Source organism: Hyperolius riggenbachi, chromosome 3 (genome assembly GCF_040937935.1).
Source record: "Hyperolius riggenbachi isolate aHypRig1 chromosome 3, aHypRig1.pri, whole genome shotgun sequence".
In the NCBI taxonomy this organism is placed as follows: domain Eukaryota; kingdom Metazoa; phylum Chordata; class Amphibia; order Anura; family Hyperoliidae; genus Hyperolius; species Hyperolius riggenbachi.
This window is the reverse complement of record NC_090648.1, coordinates 359,420,922-359,447,018: the sequence shown is the minus strand read 5'-3', so window position 1 is coordinate 359,447,018 and position 26,097 is coordinate 359,420,922. Positions and strand designations below refer to the sequence as shown.

The 26,097-nt window shown below is 42.9% G+C and overlaps 1 protein-coding gene across 2 annotated transcripts; it reads right to left on the bottom strand.

Moving 5' to 3' along the window:
* Window positions 1-272: 272 nt before the first annotated feature.
* Window positions 273-25,797, bottom strand: LOC137561545 (uncharacterized). 2 transcript variants are annotated; one of them, XM_068272860.1, is made up of 12 exons: window positions 25,601-25,797; window positions 20,771-20,817; window positions 19,933-19,995; window positions 19,340-19,396; window positions 18,387-18,431; window positions 17,141-17,206; window positions 15,287-15,319; window positions 11,798-11,827; window positions 10,945-10,995; window positions 3,522-3,554; window positions 1,593-1,673; window positions 273-384 (listed from the first exon to the last, which is right to left on the bottom strand). In XM_068272860.1, exons 1-11 carry the CDS (start codon window positions 25,788-25,790, stop codon window positions 1,629-1,631), a joined length of 660 nt encoding a protein of 219 aa, XP_068128961.1. In that variant the 5' UTR covers window positions 25,791-25,797; the 3' UTR covers window positions 273-384; window positions 1,593-1,628. The 2 variants fall into 2 exon arrangements, with proteins under 2 accessions (XP_068128961.1, XP_068128962.1); XM_068272861.1 differs by lacking the exon at window positions 25,601-25,797 and adding an exon at window positions 23,997-24,082.
* Window positions 25,798-26,097: the final 300 nt, after the last annotated feature.

The window sequence follows — 26,097 nt, the reverse complement described above, 5'->3', positions numbered from 1 at the left end:
ACCCCAGCAGCATTGAATGCCAGTCTGTGCACTTCTCCAATTGACAGCAAAATCTTACATGTCGAAAATGTGAACTTTGACCCTCATTAGACTTTTTTGTTCAGAATGACATATCTTACTCATTACAATAAAGTTGTTTTTTCTTTAACAATTTGCAAATGGCAGGTCTTGGACTTGTCTAATGCGTGAAAACCAGTTGTGCACTCAATTTCACCTTTAATATCAATAATAATCTTTTAGTTCAACCATCAGAATTAAAAATGACATCGGTATTTTGCTGTGTAACTGGCTTTATTTGCAAGAAACAGTTGAAACTGAAGGTGACAAAATATGTGTTGCAGCAGTGATATAAAATACTTTTGGGGTAATCCTTCAGGGCTGCTTCTGCAAAAACAAAGGTAATGAATCAACATTGAGAATAGAAAAAGCACAAGAAATGTAATAGCAGAGATAATATAAACAGACTAAACGTTGTGGTTTACCCTCTTCAGGGCCCTTTCACACTGGGGCGGTGTTAACGCACTCCAATGTAAACCTATGGGGCAAAATAACATTACCTGCGTCACAGTGCGCCGGAAGTCCTCAATCTGACACACTTCCAAAACAACGTTACTGCGCGTACTTGCATCGCTTTGCGTCGGGCTGGAAGTCATGTATGTCTATGGGGACCTGTAAGTCTAAATACCCGCCATAGATTTTAGGCATCGCGCCATGAGCAGAAGCATATTTTTTGCAATACACTTCCGTTCACGTGATCGCTTGGCCAGCAGGAAGTGAGCGTCACTTCCTGCTTGGCCAGATGCCACTCAGGGAATACTGCATAGTAACGTGGTATTCCCTGAAGGCCTATTTCTGGCAGTGCGGTGAGGCTACCGGTCCGCCAATATGCAGTGTGAAACCGGCTGCAATGTTTTAGATACATAGAATCATAGCTGCAAATTGCATGAATGACTGTAAAAGGGAAACCTACATAAATATTTTACATCTATACAGTAGATGAGTTAATTTACCTTACATGTGATCAATCATTTTTAGTTTAGCATATTTTTAGTTTCACGTTTAACATTTACAATTTGTGAGGTTTATTGATCGCTAGGGTTCTGCAGGTAATGCCCCACTGGGCCAATGTTAGAGAGTGTGTGGTGACTGAGCTAAAAATACACCAAATTTGCATCAATGATTCTGGAAATAGTGCATGTGGTAAAGACATTTGAGAAGATTTGATCAGCTGACCAGCAGCTTATGAATTTCTGGTTAAATGGTCTTCAGTTCCTGCATCTGAATAGCTACACACATTTCTGCATCCACCACAGCAAATTTGCAGTCCTAGAAATGTACACCTGTTTAGCTCATGAGTGCTCTCTAGCAGGTTCTCTAGCAAAACATTGTGAACATTGCAAATGGCTATAATAGACAGTTAAAGTTTGTCAGTTAAACTAACTGGAAAGCACAGTGACGTTTTGCTGGTGGCTTGCAGATAGCAATGGAGATTCAACAGAGGTCTGTTCCACTCCTCCCAAAAATGACAATATTAGGATCATTTACTTTCTACCAAAGCTGCTTTGATGATGTAAAATGTCATTCATACTCACAAAACATGCTGGATTTTCTACTTTCCACAGCTGAGTTTATGGCTTCTGTGCAAGATTTGCTGCGATGTTTGAAACGAATTTCTGAAATGCACATAGTTAATGCTGATCATTAAATGGCTGGGTAAATTGTTCAGATTATATACCGGTAATATTCTCAATCATTTGGAGAAGCTAAAGGATGACTAAGCTTACAGGTGTATGGTCACCTATCCTTGCTTTGCCCAGTAGTAACCCAAGTCTGCCACCACTGTAGTAAATTCAGTAACCATTTATTACTGGTGCAAGAATTTTGGAGCTGTGGACTGGGTAACAATGGAGGCATTGAGGAAAATTTTACATTTTAATTAGAACTACATTTATAGCATTTAGCACTTTTCAAACCCTAAAAGATGCACATAGGTGTTTGCAACACACACACACACACACACACACACACACACACACACACACACACACACACACACACACACACACACACACACACACACACACACACACACACACACACACACACACACACACACACACACACCTTGGGGGAATCCATGTGGGATCCTTCATCTTCCCCAGAGAGGGCCACAGATTCATGCTCCCAGAGGTATTATGTACTCATTGTGGTGGATAGGAGGTGGCTATGAGCTTACTGCAGCTTAAGGTCTCTCTGGGGAACATGGAGGATCCCATACAGATGGGAGCCTAGGGAGCAGACCCCCAAAAGTAAGTAATCCCGGTTACCACTTACCTCCACCAATGGCCCACTCTATTATAAACGGTCTTTATGGGAAAGTTAGTTTCCTATATTCTATTTCCTACATAGATACTAAATGGTCCTTAAAGGGAACCTGAAGTGAGAGAGATATGGAAGCTGCCACATTTGCTTTTAAACAAAACCAGTTGTCTGGCAGTCCTGCTGATCCTCTGCCTCGGATACGTTTAACCATAGTCCCTGAACAAGCATGCAGAGCAGATGTTTCTGACAAAAATCTAACAAGATTAGCTACATGCTTGTTTCAGGTGTGTGATTCAGACACTACTGCAGCCAAATACATCAGCAGGACAGCCAGGCAACTGGTGTTACTTAAAGCGGACCTAAACTCAGAACAGCCTCTCTGCTCTAAAACATACACAACAGCATAATGACCTTTAAACAAAAAAAAATATTTGTTACAGCTGACACAAATCCTAAAATAAATCTGCGTTGTTTCTACTTCTAATTTGTGGAAGCAGACATATTGTTAAAAGCCTGTGCTTTCAAATGAGCTTATCTGCCATAGGCAGTCATGTGACACACAGGGGATAGATCAAATTACAACTTGTGATTAGACACAAATGAGGGGGGCTGAATCAGGCTAAACTCTCTAAATACATACATGGAACATTTCTCTGTTTTCCTTCTGTCCTGTGCAAGGGTTCAGGTCAAGTTTTTAAAAGGAAATAAATATGGCAGCCTTTATATCCCTCTCTTCAGTTTCCCTTTAAAGTGAATGTTTACCGTTTGAAAAAAGAAAAAGTCAGATACTCACCAAAGGAGAGGGAACGCTCGGTCCTAATGAGCCTTCCCTCTCCTCTCCCGGTGCCCGGTCCCGCGCAGGATCCCCCGTGGCAGTATTCGACCAGTTCGGTCAAATACTGCCACTTCCGCATGCCGAAGGGAGCTTTTGGAAGCCTTCGGGAGCATTAGGACTGAGCCTTCCCTCTCCTTAGGTGAGTATCTGACTTTTTTTTTTTTTTACAGCGGTACCCATTGGCTTTAAGCTAAGTTTAATGAGAGACTTTAAAGTGAATAATCACAGACTGATATGAACGTATCAAAGCAACTGACTTTACTGTCTGGTAATGTATACTGATTATTAAAGTGCCCCCAAAAGCACAGCAATCAAATGAAACCATCTATAAACTAAATGTGTGCAGTAAATTGTTTTTTCTTACCAGAACTTTGTCCAAGTCAGTGATTACTCCAACCTGTAAATAATCCATTATTCAGTTTGAATATAAGAATGCATAAAGAAACCTTACAATGCTATCCATTTAGTTTAGAAATATTCTAAACATAGGCATGCATCCTTTATTATTATTTAAAGAAACAGTAAAATGAACAAAACAAGGAAAAAAAAATCCCTGACTCCACTCAGTTATCTCACTGATGTATATGTTTGGCATCCCTACTTCTCTCTCTCATGGAGCATCCAGTATGTACATAGAAGCAGACCACACTCCATGGTTATGTACAGATATGCGTTACAACAATGCCTGAATAAGTACTCACCAGACCCAAACACAGTTACCCAGAAGTAATTGGTGCTATACCAAAAATGTTGTGTCAGCAGTTTACTTGGGGGTTAGACAGTACTTTCTAATTTATTGGTACTTTTTTAATTGGTACTTAAATCACCCCCCCCCCCCCCCCCGGTGATGGCTATTCCTCTAGTGTTTATGTTAGAAGGGTAGGGACAACTTGCCACTACTGGGGCCTAGTCTCTGCCTATTATTACATAGGGACCTGGCCTTTGCTAATTGATGTTAGTATGGGTAGTGATACATACTGGCATTCACATCCCTTGCACTGCATCTTATGGAGCAAGGGGGAGGCATGGCTATATGACCGCTACTTGGCCTTCCTCCTGCTGTTGGAAGCTGGAAGCTGCTCCCATTTCCAGCTTAAAGTGAACCTCCAGACTAAAAATCTACTCAGCAGAACTGAAAAGGCTTGGTGTTTCTTTAACCACTTGAGGACCTAGGGCTTTCTACCCCTTAAGGACCGGCCACTTTTTTTCCATTCAGACCACTGCAGCTTTCACGGTTTATTGCTCGCTCATACAACCTACCACCTAAATGAATTTTGGCTCCTTTTCTTGTCACTAATAAAGCTTTCTTTTGATGCTATTTGATTGCTCCTGCGATTTTTACTTTTTATTATATTCATCAAAAAAGACATGAATTTTGGCAAAAAAATGATTTTTTTAACTTTCTGTGCTGACATTTTTCAAATAAAGTAACATTTCTGTATACATGCAGCGCGAAAAATGTGGACAAACATGTTTTTGATAAAAAAAACCCATTCAGTGTATATTTATTGGTTTGGGTAAAAGTTATAGCGTTTACAAACTATGGTGCAAAAAGTGAATTTTCCCATTTTCAAGCATCTCTGACTTTTCTGACCCCCTGTCATGTTTCATGAGGGGCTAGAATTCCAGGATAGTATAAATACCCCCCAAATGACCCCATTTTGGAAAGAAGACATCCCAAAGTATTCACTGAGAGGCATAGTGAGTTCATAGAAGATATTATTTTTTGTCACAAGTAAGCGGAAAATGACACTTTGTGAGAAAAAAAAAAAAAAAAAGTTTCCATTTCTTCTAACTTGCGACAAAAAAAAATGAAATCTGCCACGGACTCACCATGCCCCTCTCTGAATACCTTGAAGGGTCTACTTTCCAAAATGGGTCATTTGTGGGGTGTGTTTACTGTCCTGACATTTTGGGGGGTGCTAAATTGTAAGCACCCCTGTAAAGCCTAAAGGTGCTCATTGGACTTTGGACCCCTTAGCGCAGTTAGGCTGCAAAAAAGTGCCACACATGTGGTATTGCCGTACTCAGGAGAAGTAGTATAATGTGTTTTGGGGTGTATTTTTACACATACCCATGCTGGGTGGGAGAAATATCTCTGTAAATGACAATTTGTTAATTTTTTTTACACACAATTGTCCATTTACAGAGATCTTTCTCCCACTCAGCATGGGTATGTGTAAAAATACACCACAAAACACATTATACTACTTCTCCTGAGTACGGCGATACCACATGTGTGGCACTTTTTTGCACCCTAACTGCGCTAAAGGGTCCAAAGTCCAATGAGTACCTTTAGGATTTCACAGGTCATTTTGAGAAATTTCGTTTCAAGACTACTCCTCACGGTTTAGGGCCCCTAAAATGCCAGGGCAGTATAGGAACCCCACAAATGACCCTATTTTAGAAAGAAGACACCCCAAGGTATTCCGTTAGGAGTATGGTGAGTTCATAGAAGATTTTATTTTTTGTCAAAAGTTAGCGGAAAATGACACTTTGTGAAAAAACACAATTAAAATCAATTTCCGCTAACTTGTGACAAAAAATAAAATCTTCTATGAACTCGCCATACTACTAACGGAATACCTTGGGGTGTCTTCTTTCTAAAATGGGGTCATTTGTGGGGTTCCTATACTGCCCTGGCATTTTAGGGGCCCTAAACCGTGAGGAGTAGTCTTGAAACGAAATTTCTCAAAATGACCTGTAAAATCCTAAAGGTACTCATTGGACTTTGGGCCCTTTAGCACAGTTAGGGTGCAAAAAAGTGCCACACATGTGGTATCGCCATACTCGGGAGAAGTAGTACAATGTGTTTTGGGGTGTATTTTTACACATACCCATGCTGGGTGGGAGAAATACCTCTGTAAATGGACAATTGTGTGTAAAAAAATCAAAAGATTGTCATTTACAGAGGTATTTCTCCCACCCAGCATGGGTATGTGTAAAAATACACCCCAAAACACATTATACTACTTCTCCCGAGTACGGCGATACCACATGTGTGGCACTTTTTTGCACCCTAACTGCACTAAGGGGCCCAAAGTCCAATGAGTACCTTTAGGATTTCACAGGTCATTTTTGTTTCAAGACTACTCCTCGCGGTTTAGGGCCCCTAAAATGCCAGGGCAGTATAGGAACCCCACTAATGACCCCATTTTAGAAAGAAGACACCCCAAGGTATTCCGTTAGGAGTATGGTGAGTTCATAGAAGTTTTTATTTTTTTGTCACAAGTTAGCGGAAATTGATTTTAATAGTTTTTTTTCACAAAGTGTCTTTTTCCGCTAACTTGTGACAAAAAATAAAATCTTCTATGAACTCACCATACTCCGTACGGAATACCTTGGGGTGTCTTCTTTCTAGAATGGGGTCATTTGTGGGGTTCCTATACTGCCCTGGCATTTTAGGGGCCCTAAACCGTGAGGAGTAGTCTTGAAACCAAATGTCGCAAAATGACCTGTGAAATCCTAAAGGTACTCATTGGACTTTGGGCCCCTTAGCGTACTTAGGGTGTAAAAAAGTGCCACACATGTGGTACCGCCGTACTCAGGAGAAGTAGTATAATGCGTTTTGGGGTGTATTTTTACACATACCCATGCTAAGTGGGAGAAATATCTCTGTAAATGACAATTGTTTGATTTTTTTACACACAATTGTCCATTTACATAGAAATTTCTCCCACCCAGCATGGGTATGTGTAAAAATACACCCCAAAACACATTATACTACTTTTCCTGAGTACGGCGGTACCACATGTGTGACACTTTTTTGCAGCCTAGGTGCGCTAAGGGGCCCAACGTCCTATTCACAGGTCTTTTTGAGGCATTTGTTTTCTAGACTACTCCTCGCGGTTTAGGGCCCCTAAAATGCCAGGGCAGTATAGGAACCCCACAAGTGACCCCATTTTAGAAAGAAGACACCCCAAGGTATTCTGTTAGGAGTATGGTGAGTTCATAGAAGATTTTATTTTTTGTCAAAAGTTAGCGGAAAGTGACACTTTGTGGAAAAAAAACCAATAAAAATCAATTTCCGCTAACTTTTGACAAAAAATAAAATCTTCTATGAACTCGTCATACACCTAACAGAATACCTTGGGGTGTCTTTTTTTCTAAAATGGGGACACTTGTGGGGTTCCTATACCGCCCTGGCATTTTACGGGCCCAAAACCGTGAGTAGTCTGGAAACCAAATGTCTCAAAATGACTGTTCAGGGGTATAAGCATCTGCAAATTTTGATGACAGGTGGTCTATGAGGGGGCGAATTTTGTGGAACCGGTCATAAGCAGGGTGGCCTTTTAGATGACAGGTTGTATTGGGCCTGATCTGATGGATAGGAGTGCTAGGGGGGTGACAGGAGGTGATTGATGGGTGTCTCAGGGGGTGGTTAGAGGGGAAAATAGATGCAATCAATGCACTGGGGAGGTGATCGGAAGGGGGTCTGAGGGGGATCTGAGGGTTTGGCCGAGTGATCAGGAGCCCACACGGGGCAAATTAGGGCCTGATCTGATGGGTAGGTGTGCTAGGGGGTGACAGGAGGTGATTGATGGGTGTCTCAAGGTGTGATTAGAGGGGGGAATAGATGCAAGCAATGCACTGGCGAGGTGATCAGGGCTGGGGTCTGAGGGCATTCTGAGGGTGTGGGCGGGTGATTGAGTGCCCTAGGGGCAGATAGGGGTCTAATCTGATAGGTAGCAGTGACAGGGGGTGATTGATGGGTAATTAGTGGGTGTTTAGGGTAGAGAACAGATGTAAACACTGCACTTGGGAGGTGATCGGACGTCGGATCTGCGAGCGATCTATTGGTGTGGGTGGGTGATCAGATTGCCCGCAAGGGGCAGGTTAGGGGCTGATTGATGGGTGGCAGTGACAGCGGGTGATTGATGGGTGGCAGTGACAGGGGGTGATTGATGGGTGGCAGTGACAGGGGGTGATTGATGGGTGATTGATAGGTGATTGACAGGTAATCAGTGGGTTATTACAGGGGAGAACAGATGTAAATATTGCACTGGCGAATTGATAAGGGGGGGTCTGAGGGTAATCTGAGCGAGTAGGCGGGTGATTGGGTGCCCGCAAGGGGCAGATTAGGGTCTGATCTGATGGGTAACAGTGACAGGTGGTGATAGGGGGTGATTTATGGGTGATTGATGGGTAATTAGTGGGTGTTTAGAGGAGAGTAAACGCTGCGCTTGGGTGGTGATCTGATGTCGCATCTGCGGGCGATCTATTGGTGTGGGTGGGTAATCAGATTGCCCGCAAGGGGCAGGTTAGGGGCTGATTGTTGGGTGGCAGTGACAGGGGGTGACAGGGGGTGATTGATGGGTGATAGGTGATTGGCAGGTGATTGACAGGTGATCAGTGGGTTATTACAGGGAAAGATAGATGTAAATAATGCCCTGGCGAATTGATAAGGGGGGGTCTGAGGGTAATCTGAGCGTGTAGGCGGGTGATTGGGTGCCCGCAAGGGGCAGATTAGGGTCTGATCTGATAGGTAACAGTGATAGGGGGTGATTGATGGGTAATTAGTGGGTGTTTAGAGAAGATAACAGATGTAAACAATACATTTGGGAGGTAATCTGACGGCGGGTTTGCGGGCGATCTAATGGTGTGGGTGGGTGATCAGATTGCCCGCAAGGGGCAGGTTAGGGGCTGATTGATGGGTGGCAGTGACAGGGGGTGACAGGGGGTGATTGATGGGTGATAGGTGATTGGCAGGTGATTGACAGGTGATCAGTGGGTTATTACAGGGAAGAACAGATGTAATGAATGCACTGGTGAATTGATAAGGGGGGGTCTGAGGGCAATCTGAGCGTGTGGGCGGGTGATTGGGTGCCCGCAAGGGGCAGATTAGGGTCTGATCTGATAGGTAAAAGTGACAGGTGGTGATAGGGGGTGATTGATGGGTGATTGATGGGTAATTAGTGTGTGTTTAGAGGAGAGAATAGATGTAAACAATGGATTTGGGAGGTGATCTGATGTCGGATCTGCGGGCGATCTATTGGTGTGGGGGGGTGATCAGATTGCCCGCAAGGGGCAGGTTAGGGGCTGATTGATGGGTGGCAGTGACAGGGGGTGATTGATGGGTGATTGACGGGTGATTGACGGGTGATTGACAGGTGATTGACAGGTGATTGACAGGTGATCAGGGGGGATAGATGCATACAGTACATTGGGGGGGTGGTCTGGGGGGGGGGTCTGGGGAGAATCTGGGGGGATGGGGGGTGATCAGGAGGGAGCAGGGGGCAGGGGGGGGGTATTAAAAAAAATAGCGTTGACAGATAGTGACAGGGAGTGATTGATGGGTGATTAGGGGGGTGATTGGGTGCAAACAGGGGTCTGGGGGGTGGGCAGGGGGGGGTCTGATGGGTGCTGTGGGCGATCTGGGGCGGGGGGGGGGGGAGAAAATCAGTGTGCTTGGTGCAGACTAGGGTGGCTGCAGCCTGCCCTGGTGGTCCCTCGGACACTGGGACCACCAGGGCAGGAGGCAGCCTGTATAATACACTTTGTAAACATTACAAAGTGTATTATACACTTTGTATGCGGCGATCGTCGGGTTAACATCCCGCCGGCGCTTCCGTATGGCCGGCGGGATGTTGCGGCGAGTGAGCGGCGACAGGCGGACGCGGAGGATCGCGTCACGGATGACGCGATCGCTCCGCCCATGCCCAAACAAGGACCGCCGCATTTTGTCAATACGGCGGTCCTTGCGGCGTCTGCTTCCCGGCCGCCATTTGTCTATACGGCGGTCGGGAAGTAGTTAACAGTTTCACAGCATCCGAATGTTTTTCTTACCCAAGCCTCATTTTTAGCTGCACAGAAGAAAATTGCCAGGGTATTTTTCCCTGATGCTGTGCAAAGCATGATGGGATTTCTGATGATGATGTTTTCGATCTGCTGTTTTGGTGCAAATTTTTTTTTAATTTTGAATTTGAGATTTGAAGCCTAGTGCGCGCCGCTGGGACCAGGACACAGGACAGTTGGAACTGTCTCATGCTCCCTGTCACCTCCTTTCAACCAAAAAGATGGCTGGCCCAATGTTATAGATGGCTGTCCCCATGAAATCACAAACATTTGCTTGTCCTTTTAAAACAGGGTGGGTAATAGATTATATTACCTATCTATTTTAGTTAATATAACTAATGTAACTTAATGACAGTATGTTTTAGGCTAACGTTCCCCTTTAAGAGTATCCTGGGATGTAACCTGAAGGGTTGTAGTAGAAATGCACTCAGCATTATGGAAGCTAGGTTCTCAGCTTGTGTGAGACGTAGTCTAGCTCCTAGGTTCTCAACACAAGGTACGTGTACCTCTGGGGGTCCTTCAGGAAAGCTCACGGGGTACTTCTTTTGGTCATAGTCAATCCATTATAGTAAGGTGTTTTTTTTTGTTTGTTTTTAGTTGAGTTATAGTTAAGTAAGAGCAACAAACATTATTTGTTAAGCATTTATGCACAATTTCTTACAAAAATACGTGCATCACTTGAGATCATGTTACCCACAATTGGTGGGGCTTGGCTGGTGTAGTCATTGATAATGGGGTACATTTATTATTATTATTTTATTATATTGCGCTGAAACACTTTATAGCATATGTAGTCGTGTCACTAACTGTCCTTCAGAAGGGTTCACAGCCTAATCTCTAAAACAGTCCCATAGTCTGGGGACTTTAGCATAGCAGGCTATAGTGTGCAATTGATTGTACTCTATAGTAATTTAATTGTTTCTGAGAATATTAAAAAAGACCAACATTTACTGGCGTGAGATTCAGGTAATCTGTGTGATAAATATCCTTACCATGATTTCACAGGAAGCATCTCTAATGTCAGTGGACAGAGGCTTATCGTTCTGCAAGTAAGACCGGTAACAGTCATGAATATATTACAAAGTTCAAAATCATTTCATTTTGTTGTCTATGTAACATTCAGTAAAATCAGTCTACCATGAATTCAGTAAGATATTTTTGGACTTTTTTCTTTCTTTAATTTCTTCATCTTTAAAACCTGTTTCTTTGGTGATGTACTTAAAAGACAACTATCAAAGTTAACTAAAATTCTAAATGCCACATATATTTCCAGTAATTACTAGCAAATAGCAATAAAAAGTTTTTTTTTTTTTCCATATTTTCATTTTTTATGTGAAGAAAATATGAAACTTACAGAAAACCGTTTTCACTGTGGGCATTACTATGTAGGACTGTATCTAGCAAATCCAGCATACAGAAACAGTCCTCACTAGCAGTAATCCTGTGACTGGTATCTTATCAGAATGCAAAATCAGGAATAAATCAAGTCACCTTCTCTTCAGATCCTTTCTCTGTAGCTGAAAAATTTCTCACCAGTTCTCATATGATGTGTGAAAAAGCATATGATGTGTGTAAGCAGTGCATGAACAAACCGTAAATCATTCCTCTGTGAATAGTGACAGAGAAGTGGAACCTATCTACATAGTACAGCTCTAGCTTCGACAATGACACAAGCTTTTGCAAACGTTTATAAACAAAGCATTTTTTTCCACACAGGCTGTGATCAGAGAAGCTTTCTATTTTTTTCTGGCGAAAAGCTCTATAGGTGTGTGGGGTTTACAGAAGGACAGTTTCTTGATCGTTCCTCTTTAAGCATGATTAGGTATGCATATAATTTAAACTTACCAGTATATCACCCAAGAAAGGGATATCATCCTATACAAAGAAAAGATATGGTAATAAGTGAATTCCAAGTTCCTTTGTTACACGAGAAATATACATTTTTAGAAAAACATGTTGGAAAAAACACATTTTAAGGCATGTGGAAATGAATCATATTTCAATTGCATGTAGCACAAAAGAGTTGATCTCAGCAAAGGGAAGCGTCTGCGTAGTGTAGAGACTTCCCCATCTTACTGACCCCACTGATCCAGCACTTGAGACCCTCTGAACCTATTCCAGAAAGGCTTGTTGAATAAGTTAGTGCTCCGGTCTGTGTTAGAGCCAGGCTGCACAGCCACCATATTGGCAATAGCGCACACCCACTTTTGCATGGCTTTTTCTTCTGTGCATTAACGGCTTCATGCTACCACGCAGGCAGGCAACCCACTTGTGCCTGTGCAGTGCGGCCATTTCTTCTACTCAGACAAGAGTGCGGTTGCGAAGATGAGTGTCCTGGCGAGCAACAGTGGGGTGCAGGAGGATTGGAGAGACCTCTGGCTCATCCAGATCCTTCCCCCTGCTGAAGCAAGTATCTACCCCCCCCCCCCCCCCCGCTTAAAGTTTACTTTTGCTTTAAAGCACCTTGTCACTAGAGATGGCTCGAACCTCCGATTTTGGGTTTGCGAACCTCAAACACGAACTTCCACAAAAGTTCGTGTTCGCGTAAACCATGCGAACCGCAATAGACTTCAATGGGCAGGCAAACTTAAAAAAATACAAACACTGCTTCTGGCCACAAAAGTGATGGAAAAGATGTTTCAAGGTGTCTAACACCAGGAGGGGGTCAGTGACTACAAGAGGAAACATTTTCTTTTTTTCAAAAAGACCTTATAGTTTTTGAGAAAATTGATTTTAAAATTATCCTTCTGACCGTGGGAAATTTTAAACGCCTGCAGACTTTAGCGGTTAATAGCAAAGTCCCCTTACATAGTAGAAACCCCAAATATGCGGGGTATGTAGAGGGGGGCAGTGACTACAAGAGGAATTGTTTTTAAATGAATTGAATCGAATGAATCGGTTCAGAGCTGATTCATTAAATTCATTTAAAAAGAACCGGATAATTCATGAACCGGTTAGTATTGCATAGAATGCATCCTGTGAGGACGCATAGCTGCTAGCTCCCGCTGTCTCTCCCCACCTGCCTTCACCTGTGTCACCCTCACCTAGCCTGGTACCTGATTGTACAATTAACTGATTGTACAACAGAGATTGGCACAAATGTGTATTTTTTATTAAATCACTGCTAAGGAGAAAAAAAAAGTAAACTGTGTTGTGTTAAAGTAGAATTTATACACCTTGGTAAAGCATCACAAATCATGTCAAGGTTACTGGGCAACACCAGTGCTATGCACCACTCCTTTGTCCTGTTTTGTTCCTAAGCTTGCTGATCCTGTGCTCTGTCCTGAATGTAAACACATAGCAGTATAAATATAAATATATACAGTATATTTGACTGGACATAGGATGTGAGCATAGGTTTGTAGTGTGTACATTTGAAAAGGGCGCCTGATATAGACAAAAAGCCAGATTCAGCTACAAAGGGCACCTGGTGTAGCCGAGATGCCAAAATTGGCTACAAAAGGCTCCTAGTGTAGCTGAAATGCTAGTTTTAATTTATAAGAAGGATGCTGTTATACACAAAATTTGTTGGACTGTAAAACCGCTCTGCATATAGCCTAGAAAAGTGGTGATATAGCCAAGAAAAGTGATTACTATGACCTAACTCCTCCCTACTCACACACAGAATACTCCCCTTGTGAGACCACTGGTACAGAAACGGGGGAATCAAGACAATTGCCACACATGCCGCAACTGCCATCACTGACGCACGTCGGGAACCTGGGCCACCCACTCTGCTGTCTCTCTGACGGCAGAGTTCCTGTGAGCCGGTCAGGAGCCGCTTTCAATGGCTACTGACCCTGTCTTTCAATGTAAGCCAATGAGAATTGCTTACATTGAAAGACAGGGCTAGAAGCCAATGAAATTGGCTCCTGACCCGCTCACAGGGCTCTGCCGTCATAGAGCGAGTGAGCTGCGGCGGGAGACGGCGGGGATTCAGTGGCGAGATCGGCAGGAGAGTGACGAAAACGGTGGATGCGCACAGCAGTGGTGAGTTGAAATCTATGCCCTGGCAACCAGATAGCCATCAAAACAGGGCATATATTTCAAGTAGCAAGGTCCTAAAGTAGTTAATGAGCCCACTGGCGCACCGAAGGGGGTATTCCAGGTGTCTGGAACACCCCCCCCCCGGGACCAGAAGGATATGTGTGCGGCGCTGCGGGGGGCCTCGGGTCGGTTGCTGCTGGTGGCGGGCGTAAGGCAGAGCTGCGGGGAGAAAAGACACTTACGGTGCCTGGATCCTGCGCGGCTTCCATGTACTTCCTGTCCCGGCGTCTGTCGCTATGGTAACAGCGCCCCCTGTGATGACGTACCGCATGTCATCACAGGGGGAGCTCTTACCGATGCGACGCGCGCCGGGACAAGCAGAAGATAGAAGCTGCGTGCAGGATGAAGGCAGGTAAGTGGAAACTCCTCTCTCCCCACTCCCCTCCCCCCGCCTACCTATCTAACCTATACCGGGGCATAGACCTATCTAACCTATACTGGGGAATATACCTATCTAACCTATAGTGGGGCATATACCTATCTAAGCTATACTGAGGGGCATATACCTATCTAATCTATACTGGGGGGCATATACCTATCTAATCTATACTGGGGGGCATATACCTATCTAATCTATACTGGGGCATATACCTATCTAACCTATACTGGAGCCATATACCTATCTAACCTATACTGGAGGCATATTCCTATCTAATCTATACTGGGGCATATACCTATCTAACCTAAACTGGGGGGCATATACCTATCTAACCTATACTGGAGGCATATTCCTATCTAATCTATACTGGGGCATATACCTATCTAACCTAAACTGGGGGGCATATACCTATCTAACCTATACTGGAGGCATATTCCTATCTAATCTATACTGGGGCATATACCTATCTAACCTAAACTGGGGGGCAAATACCTATCTAATCTATACTGGAGCCATATACCTATCTAACCTATACTGGGGGCAACTATATGGGCTACCTATACTCGGCTGGCTACCTATACTGTGGGCACCTATACCTGTCTCCACATTGGGGCACATTTTACACCCTCGCCCTGGGTGCAATTTAGCCTAGAAACTGCTAGTATTTGGCTCCACGCACATCATGTTTTGGCCATGCCCACATGCCGCTTTCAGGAATCCCCCCCTTGAAAATCCTGGATTTGCCCCTGGAGCCCATGACTACGCCCCTGAAATTCATAAGTACTTGTTTTTTACCCTCTCTGTAAACTAAATATTTCATGCATTTTGTAAGTTTGTGGCGGGTTAAGAAGTTGTGAAAAAGTTACAATACATGTTTTTTTTGTTTTTTTTTAAGGAATTGAACATACCAGAATCTTCATCACTTTTGCAATAACACTGTCCTATAATGTACAAGAAACAACAAAAAAATTATTTCCATTTTTTAATGTAAAGAATAGAATAAATAACATGCAATTTAACATGCGGTACTATAGCAATAAAGCAAATGTATTAATCAATCCCTTAAGAGACAAAGCATTGAGATCATGAATATGCCTCTGAGGGTAAATTACATAAATGTGGTAAACAGTTAATTCTTTATCAAATATATTTATTGTTTCCACATGACCAATGGCATTTTTTTCTACAGATCACATGATTTATGGAAGTGGCAATCTCTGACTCTCCAAGCTCTAATTGCCCCCACTTATTTCCACTTTCTGACTTTATTTCTTTCTTGGATTGTCATATTTATGAAGAGGTGACCAACATAATTTCTAGGTTTAGATACAGTAATAAAGACTTTTCCTATCGTGCTGCCAGCTCCATTTGGCCAGATAGCAGAATAGCCATTCACCACTTTTGACATAAGTTGCCACTTTAAAAGTAGGGATCCAAGGCTGCAGGTGAATTTTATGTGGACCAATGGTTTATGATGAAACACAATTCACTACTTAGGTCCAAGGCTCCATTTAAGTGAATGGATCTTCAGCCCACCACTTTAGTCGAAACTATGATAGCTGATCATCAAACACATAGCCCTTTATAAATATGGTATTCTTAAAGGAGTGATTTTTAGGAAACCAAAGTGGTGATCCATATTAAGAATGCAACTTGTTTGTATATTAATGGGAACCTGAAGAGTGAGGCAAATGGGGGCTGACATATTTATTTCCTTTGACACAATGCTAATTGAATAGTCCTGCTGATCTGAGTCACACAACTGAAACAAGAATGCAGCTAACCAAGTCAGACTTCAGTCAGAGCACATAATCTTCATGCTTGTTAAGGATCGGTGGCTAAATGTATTAGTGGCAGATGTTCAGCAGGAAGGTCTGTCCCATTCACTTACATGTACTCCGCATGCTTATCGCTACCTCAGAGGGAGCGGTATTCCCTGTCCGCATACCGCTTGCGTTAATTTTTATGAATTTACTTTTTGTTACATTGCCGCATAGAATCACCGCACAATGCGGTAATTTATCACTCTGCTTGGGAAAGTCAGCTTCACATGCGGAAACTGCCTTTATGAATACACATTTTGCTCAGTGCTCGGTAAAGTCGGCTGTTTTTAGCATTTCCGCATGTGGGAACGCTTTATGAATGATAGCCATTGTGTAAAAGGAAATGAATGTACATAACCCTTAACCCCACCATCACAAACCCGCAGTTAGCGGTATTACAGGGAGATTTGGGCGCCCTCTGGACTTCCACTATTTGATTTTGGTATTAAGACTTCCTATTGCCATTCTGTGAATTTTGCTATGATTTCCGTATTGACTTCCAGTATATCACTTTTGTATTGAGATTTCCTATTATGGTTATATGAATTTCTAAAGTAGAAGTACATCAACCAAATGGGTAACCTTTTGCAATAGAAAGTAAGCAATTTTTTTTCACATTGTTTTCACTTCAAGGTTTCTTTAAAGCTTCTGCTCAACCCACACTCATTACTTTATCATTCTTTTGAAAAGTAAACTTTAGGCAGGTATAGGTGTTTGAAGAAATACTGAGTATCTTTTTTACTTGCATACGTAGGTTGTGCTACTAGAAGCTTCAAGTAGAAAACATCCAAGGTTGTATTTTTACACCAAGATACCTCAATGGTTATGTGGCTTTTGTGGGCAATGCATGTGTATTTTAAATGTATGCTTGACTTTTGATTGATCGAGGTAGCTTAGACTGTACAAAAGTACACTGAAGTTAGTCTTTTAATTGCTTACCACAAATCCGAACAAGATATTTGCCACTTGATCTCCAATTTGTTCTGCATCTTGAAGGGTGATGGTCTAAAAAGTAAATGGGACCGATAAAACACCATGAAACCTTTTCTTTCTTTTATGTACACAAATTCCTAGCGATCTTTCCCCACAGCACACTAACGAGTGTGGTAAGTAGTACCAACACTACACTCTACCTAGCTAAATCAACACACAGTAAATCCTACTAATCACAGTTCTAAGTAGGTACAATACAGCTAGCTAACACGCGTTCTGTTCCTGCAGTACAATAGTTTCTCCCCAACTCTCTGGCCCATATCCAATTCAATTTTTCTCTCCTAGGAGATAATCCTAGGAGATGATTTTATATTCTCTGTAAAATAACTTTTAAGCATTTTGCAATTTAAATACCCCAAAGTATTTTTTCACCATCAGAAACGTTTTGAGTATTTTCTTGCTTACTGGTTGTTTAAAGGCATTTTATGACAAGTTTTGAAAATATCACCTAGGAGAAAACTAAGGCGAAAAAGTGAATTGCATATGGGCCACTGTCTAGCTTCTTTCACATTGAAATCACAAAATTGAGTGAAAAAAAAAACCTCTCTTCATCCCCTTTTATTTATTGCTGTGGTGGGATCTTTTCTGATTCAATGCTGGGGATTGCTGTGCACCCTGGGAGCAAATGCACTTCTCACCGAAATGTTTGCACTGTACCAACCTCCGTTGAATATGTATTGTAACCTTGCCGGGGAGCTGTGCACAGGGCAAGTCGAATGATGGCTCACAAGCTGCCACTCTAAATTCTGGTGGCAATAAAAACGATATCCCCTCCGAGTCCTAGGAACTTGAAGGGAGGTGTAATTTGGGGTCTGGTGATCATCGGAACCCCGACTTACCCTTGCCCGGGATGCACACTGTAGCATTAGTGCTATAGCGGTCCTCTGCCATGTTTTCACGAATTGGGGGTCTATTTTGCTGGAAAGTTTAAGTAAAATTGGCCCAATTCACTGTAAGACCTAACTTGATATTCTCACTTGCTCATCCCTACAGCTGAACATACAATAACAGACTCTGGAATTTTGGGGTGTATTGCTGCAGTACGTCAGTTAATATAAGTGGAGAGCTGGCTCTCATTACTACAGTAATCTGACAGATTGTCCTATCTCAGCACTGGTCACTGTTATGATAGGTCCAGGGGAGCGGTTTACAAAATCTTAGCTCCAATAATTATATTGGAAGAAATCATTACCACGTGTGTGCCAAGAATGTTATCAATGGTGCATCCAACTTTTTCCTGAAAAAAGAAAATATTGAAATTAGTAAAATTGTATAATTCAACTTGATATAGTGTATAATGGAACAAAAATGTAGGGAAGGCCAAAGTATGTTTTGTAAAATAATGTATGAATGTGTGACATTTTGAAGGTTGATATCCAATGAGCATCCATAACAAATTGTGGAGGGGAAGTTAGCAGCACTGTTCCCTGACCACATCCCTTCTCTAAGGACACGGGGGGAGGGGGAAATAGTTCCCACCCATACTATGCTTTCATGCAAGGTCCCCACCTGCAGATAGGAAAGGTATAGCAGTACTTAGAAGCAAAAAGAAAGAAATGTAGCTAAATTAGCTGAATTATTTTTTTTAATTGAGGGCCATCACAGGCAAAAAATTAGGTACTTAACTACTGCCTGGGACCCTCCTCAAGATTGCATCCACCCTTCTCTGCAGTAGCATTAGTGGAGCCGTTTGTGCATGAACAGCTCTAGCTTACTTCATGGCCCTACTCATGCATGCACAGTATGGCTGCACTCATGCATAGAGAAGTCCAATTGCGTTCATAGGTAACTATAAGCATAGGTAAGTATCTAATTGCTTTCCCTAGGTTTGCCTCGGGTACACTTACCTGAGGTACATTGTAAACTCTACACTGTATAATTCTACAATGTACCTGCTATTTGAAAGCAGAAATAAAAGTATTTGGCAACTGCAGTTTTAGCCCCCAGGACAAGACACAGAGCATTTATATTGCACTTTTCTCCTGCCAGACTCAAAGTGCCAGAGCCACCCCCAGGAGAAGAAAGAATTGTTTTCATGCATTTATGTAAATAAGAGACAATGTCTCCCAATATACCCTGAAATACAGAATATTCATATAAAAAATACTTAAAAGAAAAAATAAATCACATAAGCTCATTACTTACCAGGAGGGCGTTCACTTTCAGAAGAAATGCTTCAAAAAGGGCTGCATTCTGTTGTGCCTAGAAAGCCAGATATGCTAGTCTTAATACTTGGACACTGTATATTATGGTTTGCTTTTGCAACAAATAAATATGATTTGCTTTTCACATCAGCCACTTTATTGTACACTTGAAGTTGATGACTTCACTACCTCTTTTCAGAAGCATAAAGATGACGATCTGGTTAAACTTGTAGCCTTAAGATTTCTAGCACTGGGACTAATTGTTTATGATCAGATCAGGTGGCAGTCTGCTGTCTGTATACAGTAGGTATCCTCTATAGCTAGCTGAGGGAGAATAGCAATCAGCGTTCTTCTTCCTATTATTATTATTATTATTATTAATATTAGATTACTATTATTATCACTACTAGTATTATGTCTAATTGCAATCCTCCTATTCATCTCATTGTGGGATGTGGTGTATTTAACGTTTAACGTAGAGGACTGATGCCACTAGCCATCCATCTGGAACTGGCCTTTAATTACATTTCTGTGCAGTGATAACTATGGTCATCATCATCCTCATACTCCGCCTCCTCATCATTTTTGTTATACCTTGGCTACTTTGTAGTCGCAGAGCAGGGTTGCCACGCTTTGAAGAAGTGCAGGAGCATCTTGCTGTAAATAAATATTTGAAAAATATGCTTTAATTTTTAAAACATCCCAATATGGATTATATTCAAACTTTTAAAGAAATTGTTCGCAAATGATAAACATGCTACTTACTTGTGATGCTACTAGTCTAAGGCTAAGTTTAAACTATGCACTCACTTTGCATGATATAGCATGCATATTATCTTGCATAGCATGAACAATCAGAAGTAATGTTTGTTTTCATACATGTTATTCAAAAACACAATGTAGAAAGCATGTTTGCATAATGTCATCCATTACAACGCAGAGATGTTAACTTGCCCATACAATTGTATGGGCAGTGCATTCACATGCAGCATTGCATTGTGCAGCAATGTGCATAGTGTGAAAGCACTCAAAATGTAAAACAACCTATCCTCTTGCCCACCAGTATTGCTATATTCGTATATCTAAATCCTGCCATGCAATATTAGTTTAGTTAAGTAATCAATTATCTACCTATCAATATCTACTAATTTTGTTCGTTAACCACCTTGCATATCTTGACATTCGCAGAAATCTGATCTAGTATCCATTACACCACTACTGCTGCTAGTGCTATAGTGCTAATGAAGCTATCAATCATTCAGCACTCCCGCCCATGTCCCACTCACATTCCATCCAAATTTGTTTACTAGATTTTCATTAGGAATAATGTTTTTATCAAATGTCATGTCTAATCAATTGTAAACATTGTGCAGTCAGTGTATAACTACCATTAAACATGCTACTAAACATTCATAACAGTAAATAACAGTACCTTAAAAAGCAGTTCAAGGCAGTTATATTGTGAGACTGATGCAGCATCTGTTCAAGACAATAAAAGGTGCAATATTACAGTTGACTGGAAATTCATCTTCACATGCTTAACCAGTTGAGGACCACAGTGGTAAACCCCCCTAAAGACCAGGCACATTTTTACTAAAATGGCCACTGCAGCTTTAAGGCCAAGCTGCAGGGCCGCACAACACAGCACACGAGTGATTCCCTCCCTTTTCCCCCCACCAACACACCTCTCTGTTGGTGGGGTCTGATCGCCCCCAAGTTGTTTATTTTTTTTTAAATGAATATTCATATCTTTATTTTGTCATTTTTTACTATTTATTTATATTTTCAAATCCCTCCTTCCCCCCCAGCTGGCTAATCACGGCAATCGGCTGTCATAGGCTTCTGCCTATGAGAGCCGATCGCTCTCTTGTCCTCCAAGGGGACAGCTGTGTCACACGGCTGACCAAAGCACAGCGCTGCTGCTGATCACAGCCCTTTACATGTAAATAGCCGTTTAGCCATCTTTACAGTCTCCCGAGTGGCAATCGCCGCTCCGACGGAAGGTGGGGCGGAGCTCTGCCCCTCGAGCAGGAGATGCGCGCACAGCCCGCACACGATCTCCTGCAAAATCGGAGTTAGTCGGTCCTGGGGCTGCCACCATGGCCATGCTGATCGGCGTTAGGCAGTCGGCAGGTAGTTAAAGTCAGCAAGTGTTTAATGCTCCCAATATAATGTTCTCACACATATGCTGTTGTATTTCAACTTTATTTTTTGGAAATAAGTGTTTGACAACAAGATGGAAATACCTGTTTGACAAGTTTTCACGCACCGTTTTTTAACTTAAAATGTTAATTCTGCATACTTTCCATGCTTTATCTCTATCTCTCCTGGGCATCATACCCCTCAGCAGTAGCAGTAGTGGTCTGTTACATGCCCACCATTGCAGGAGTTAATGATCTAACCTTATGCTATGTACACATTAAATTACTTTTCCCACTGGAATAAGGACCTCATCCCACAGGTGATGAGGTCTGTACAGATACAGTAAGTTACTATGGAGGGGGGTTAAGGGATGATGTGGCGTGCGTGATGCAGGGACTTCTGACACTGAGAGAATAATGCTCAGCGGTCATCCAGGCATCAGGTGTCTCTAACATCAGGTGTCTCTAAATATCTGGCATGCTGGATCTTAAGGCGGTACTGGAGGGCTCCTGTACACATGCTATATTCTTACCCAAGAAGTCTTTATCATCTGCCCCAGCCGTGTTTAATCCAGAGTGTTTAATCCAAAAAAAGTATTTGGCTTGAGGAAAGCCCTTTAAACTATATGTAAGGGCACAATTATGCAATGAGTAAAAGTGTTTATCTTGGATCCACTTTAAATCCTCCCTCTATCAATCCTGAACTGACCTCTCCCTTTCCCTGCTGCAATATCTGCCAATATCATTGCCGCCTTCTTCACAAAAATCCTCCCCACCTTGTGCTGCCTAAAAATAAAATGTATTTGGCACTGCTATAGCCGCAAATAACATTATGGTCTACGCAGGGCCCATTTTACCAAAGCACTGACAGTGCCCAAATTACCTGCTTCTGTTAACTGTACAACGCTAGTGTATGGGGAAGGAAATCATCTGCCTGAAGGTCACTTTCATGGCTAAAATGTATGCAGTAAGTCCAATATATATACAGTTAAAATATTCACGGTACATATATTTGCACTGCGTACGTTATTTTTGCCTATGACTAATATATTAATACAGTATATATCATAGCCAAGTAAAATAATTGATCTATCTAGTGGCAGCATTCATTGAACTACCTCGTCCTGTCAATTTTAGAGTTATGGCTGACAGTGACTATTGCCCTTAACCACTTAAGGACCAGCCCTGTATTGGCTGATCTGTGCTGCGTGGGCTCTCCAGCCCACAGCACAGATCATGATTGTGGCAGGTGATCAGACCCCCCCCCCTTTTTTCCCCACTAGGGGGATGTCCTTCTGGGGGGGGGTCTGATCACCGCCGCTCTGTGACGGCGGGGGGGGCTCCTCAAAGCCCCCCTCCGCAGTGATATTCCTCCCTCCCTCTCCTTCCTTCCCTCTCCCTCTGGCTATGGCCGGCACAGGACAGCGATCCGTCCTGTGTCCGCCTGTAATAGGCTTTAGCCTATCAGACGGCGGCGATCCCCGGCCAATCAGAGGCCGGGGATCGCCGATCTCCATTACGGCGTATGATGTACACACGGGATTTCTTCCCCGCGTGTTTACAATTAGCCTGCGAGCTGCGATTGGAGGCTCGCAGGCTGTTCACGGAGACACCCTCCGTGAACTGACATGGAACGGCTGCTCGACACCACTTCGACCTGCCGACGCCTATCTGTGTTAGGCGGTCGTTAAGTGGTTAACCTTGTGGCGATAGTCCAGATTTGTCCTGGACACATTCTTTATAGAGTTTGTATGTATTTCTGAAAGAGAATCTATTACAAAAAAAAAAGCCCCGGGGGAGGGATTACTTACCTTGGAAGGGGGAATCCTCTGGATCGTAAAGAGGCTTCCACTGTCCTGCTCAGCCCTCTACATCCAGCGCTGGCTCCTCCGGACACAGAGCGGCAATAATATTTACAAATGCTACAACACACATGCACACTAGCGGCTCTCCACCCAATCTCTGGTGGAAATAGCTGAGTCTGATCAGGTCAGGTCCACACTACTGTGCAGGCGCACACAACTTGCTATAGAACAACATGCGCCTGCGCAGTAGAGCACACCCGATCGGGCTGTGCTATTTCTGCAGGAGCTTGAGCGGAGAGCCACTATTGCGCATGTGCACATCCTGACAAGTTGCCGACAAGGCGATCCTCAAGGGGTCCCATTGCTGAATTCCCTCTTCTGAGGAGGAAGAGGGTAATCTCTTTAGTATCCAGAGGCTTTCCCCTCCCATGGTAAGTACCCTCAAGGGGATTTTCTTTTAACAGAAGATTCTCCTTAAGCTTATGTGCACTTCTTCCTCGGAATTACATTTATTTGCACACCCCAAAAACATAATGACAGGTTCAATGGCTTCTCCCCATAACTGGTCCGAGACTGTGGTAGGAAGTTGGGACATTAGACTGTTACACCCACTGAGGGACAGCGATGTGAACTGGTCAATGTACTGAAAATAATGGCAGTGCTATATAAATGCATAACAATGTAATACATTTTCAAAGAATGTATCTCTTACCAAAAGAGCTGGTGAGAGCTGCAAGTAAAAACACAATGGCGAGCTTCATTTTGGTGGTGCAACAGTCTCACACTCCGACCTTCGCTGAAAAGTTAGTGACAAAAATGTAAGGCACACTCACCATTTTTATATAGCTCAAAGGCACAAAGGGCATCTGGGTTGGTACTGTGCCAACTGGATAGTGTTGATAAGGTTGAGTTTTCCACTTCGCATTCGCAGCACTGTTGACACTGCTCAGATAACTTGTTTTAGGTTTTTCGTTTTCCTTTCCTGTGAGTATCTTTTGATAATAGCCAATGTGATTCCTATTATCTTGGTACAGTAGATTTGAAGGTTATCTATTCAATTTGATGTGTTTCCATACTGGAAAAAGTTGTAATCCATTCTACATGTCTTGGTTGTACACCATTATAACTTGGCAATCCTATCATACAGGCACTTTCAGTCACTTTGGACCTGTGGGTAGCATACAGACTAAGGAACTGATCTGGGAAGGTTGGAGAACAGTTGGGAACCTGATTGACTCCACACACTGAATTCTTTTAAAAATTGTGTGCTGTTCAGTGGCAATAGTTGCAGCCCACCACAGTTAAGTCAGATTGTGGAATGCTAAAATGTAAAAAATAAAAAATAAATGCAGTCCTGCTATTGTAGTAACATGCAGAACCTGCATTGCAATTTGTGATATGTACATCCTTGGATTCCTTACAGACTTTCTCACTGCAGATGTATGTATAATATGTATGTATGTTTGCAGGACCAGATTTCTGGAAAGGCCACAAAGGCCCGGGCCTTGGGTGGCTGCAGCCCAATGGGACACCTGAACATGTGACAGGTTGTTGCACTTGCATATGAAAAAGGAGGCTGAAAATGGGGAGCAACACCTGAAAAAGGAAAACTGATGCCCAAATGAACTGTTCATGAAACAGGGACTGCTGTACATGGATGATACACAGGAAGAGGGGGCTGCACATGGAATGGGAGGGGCGGTGCTGCACGTGAAAGGGGAGCCACAACATACTTGGCCTAGGGGCACAAAGTATAAATCCGGCCTTGCATGTACTGTAATTGCATGAGTGGTATTTGATTTGCTTTTAAGTAGTCCTTAGTCTTTGTTATGGTCAAAGGTCACTATGGTGAGGGATGCAACGTTTTGCCACCCAGCAGCAGACAATTTTTCAAGAAATGCAGTTCAGACTTCTCATTGCTCTCCTATCGTACTCCACTGACGTGACGTTTGAACAGGCATCTCTGTTTAGAAGTATTATTAAAATCCCCTTAAAAAATCTGGTTATGTGATCTTATTTACTGTTGCTTGTGGGGAGGTTTTTATTTGCTTCTCATCTGTCTTATGTAGCATTTCTACATATACCGATCATCATCAAAGGGCCAAAATATAAATCATCACTAAAAAAAAGTAAAATATACTTAACATTTTATCACTGTTTTTTTAACAGACTTGGGACTACGGTAGGTAGAAACTACACAGCATTTGCTGCTCTCTAACTTGTGGTATAGATCCTACGCTTAGATGAACTTTAACCCAGTATTGCACTTCATCCCAATCAGTAGATGATGCCCCTTTTCCCATGAGAAATCTTTACCTTTTCTCGAATAGATCATCAGGGTGGTCTGTATGGCTGACATTGTGGTAAAACCCCTCCCACAGTGTGTCAGGACCTGGGTCCTGACAGTTTCCTGTCTGTGAACCTTGTTGCTTAGTGGGAAATAACAGCTGTAGCATGTAACGTGACTGCTGCCCAGAGCTCTCTCCTCCTGTGTGTACCGACGCATGCCTGGAGCCTGCCTTAGACTCTGCATGCCACCCCACCCCTTCGCTGCATGCTCTCCCTGTCCGGTGCGCCTCTGCAGATTATCATTTGTGGCAGATGGCAGTAAAGATAGCAAGAAGGAAGGAAGCATTCTGAGCAGTGGGAGCTGGTGCAGGGAGGACTCCAGCTGTGCCTCTCTAGCTACATACACATGGGGGACAATTGTCCCCCGTTGCATGCGTGCACGTGAACAGGGAGCGACAGCTCCCTGCCAGCGACAGCTGTCCACACGTCTCGCCAGAAAGGCAGAGACGTGGCGGAAGCTGTTT

Coding starts and splice junctions, on each gene's coding strand:
- LOC137561545 (XM_068272860.1), bottom strand. CDS start 25,790: ATGCGTCGGTACACACAGGAGGAGAGAGCTCTGGGCAGCAGTCACGTT. Junction 17,207..18,386: donor ACATTCTTGGCACACACGTG/GTAATGATTTCT, acceptor TTTACTTTTTAG/ACCATCACCCTTCAAGATGC. Junction 15,320..17,140: donor ATATCTTGTTCGGATTTGTG/GTAAGCAATTAA, acceptor TGTACATTATAG/GACAGTGTTATTGCAAAAGT.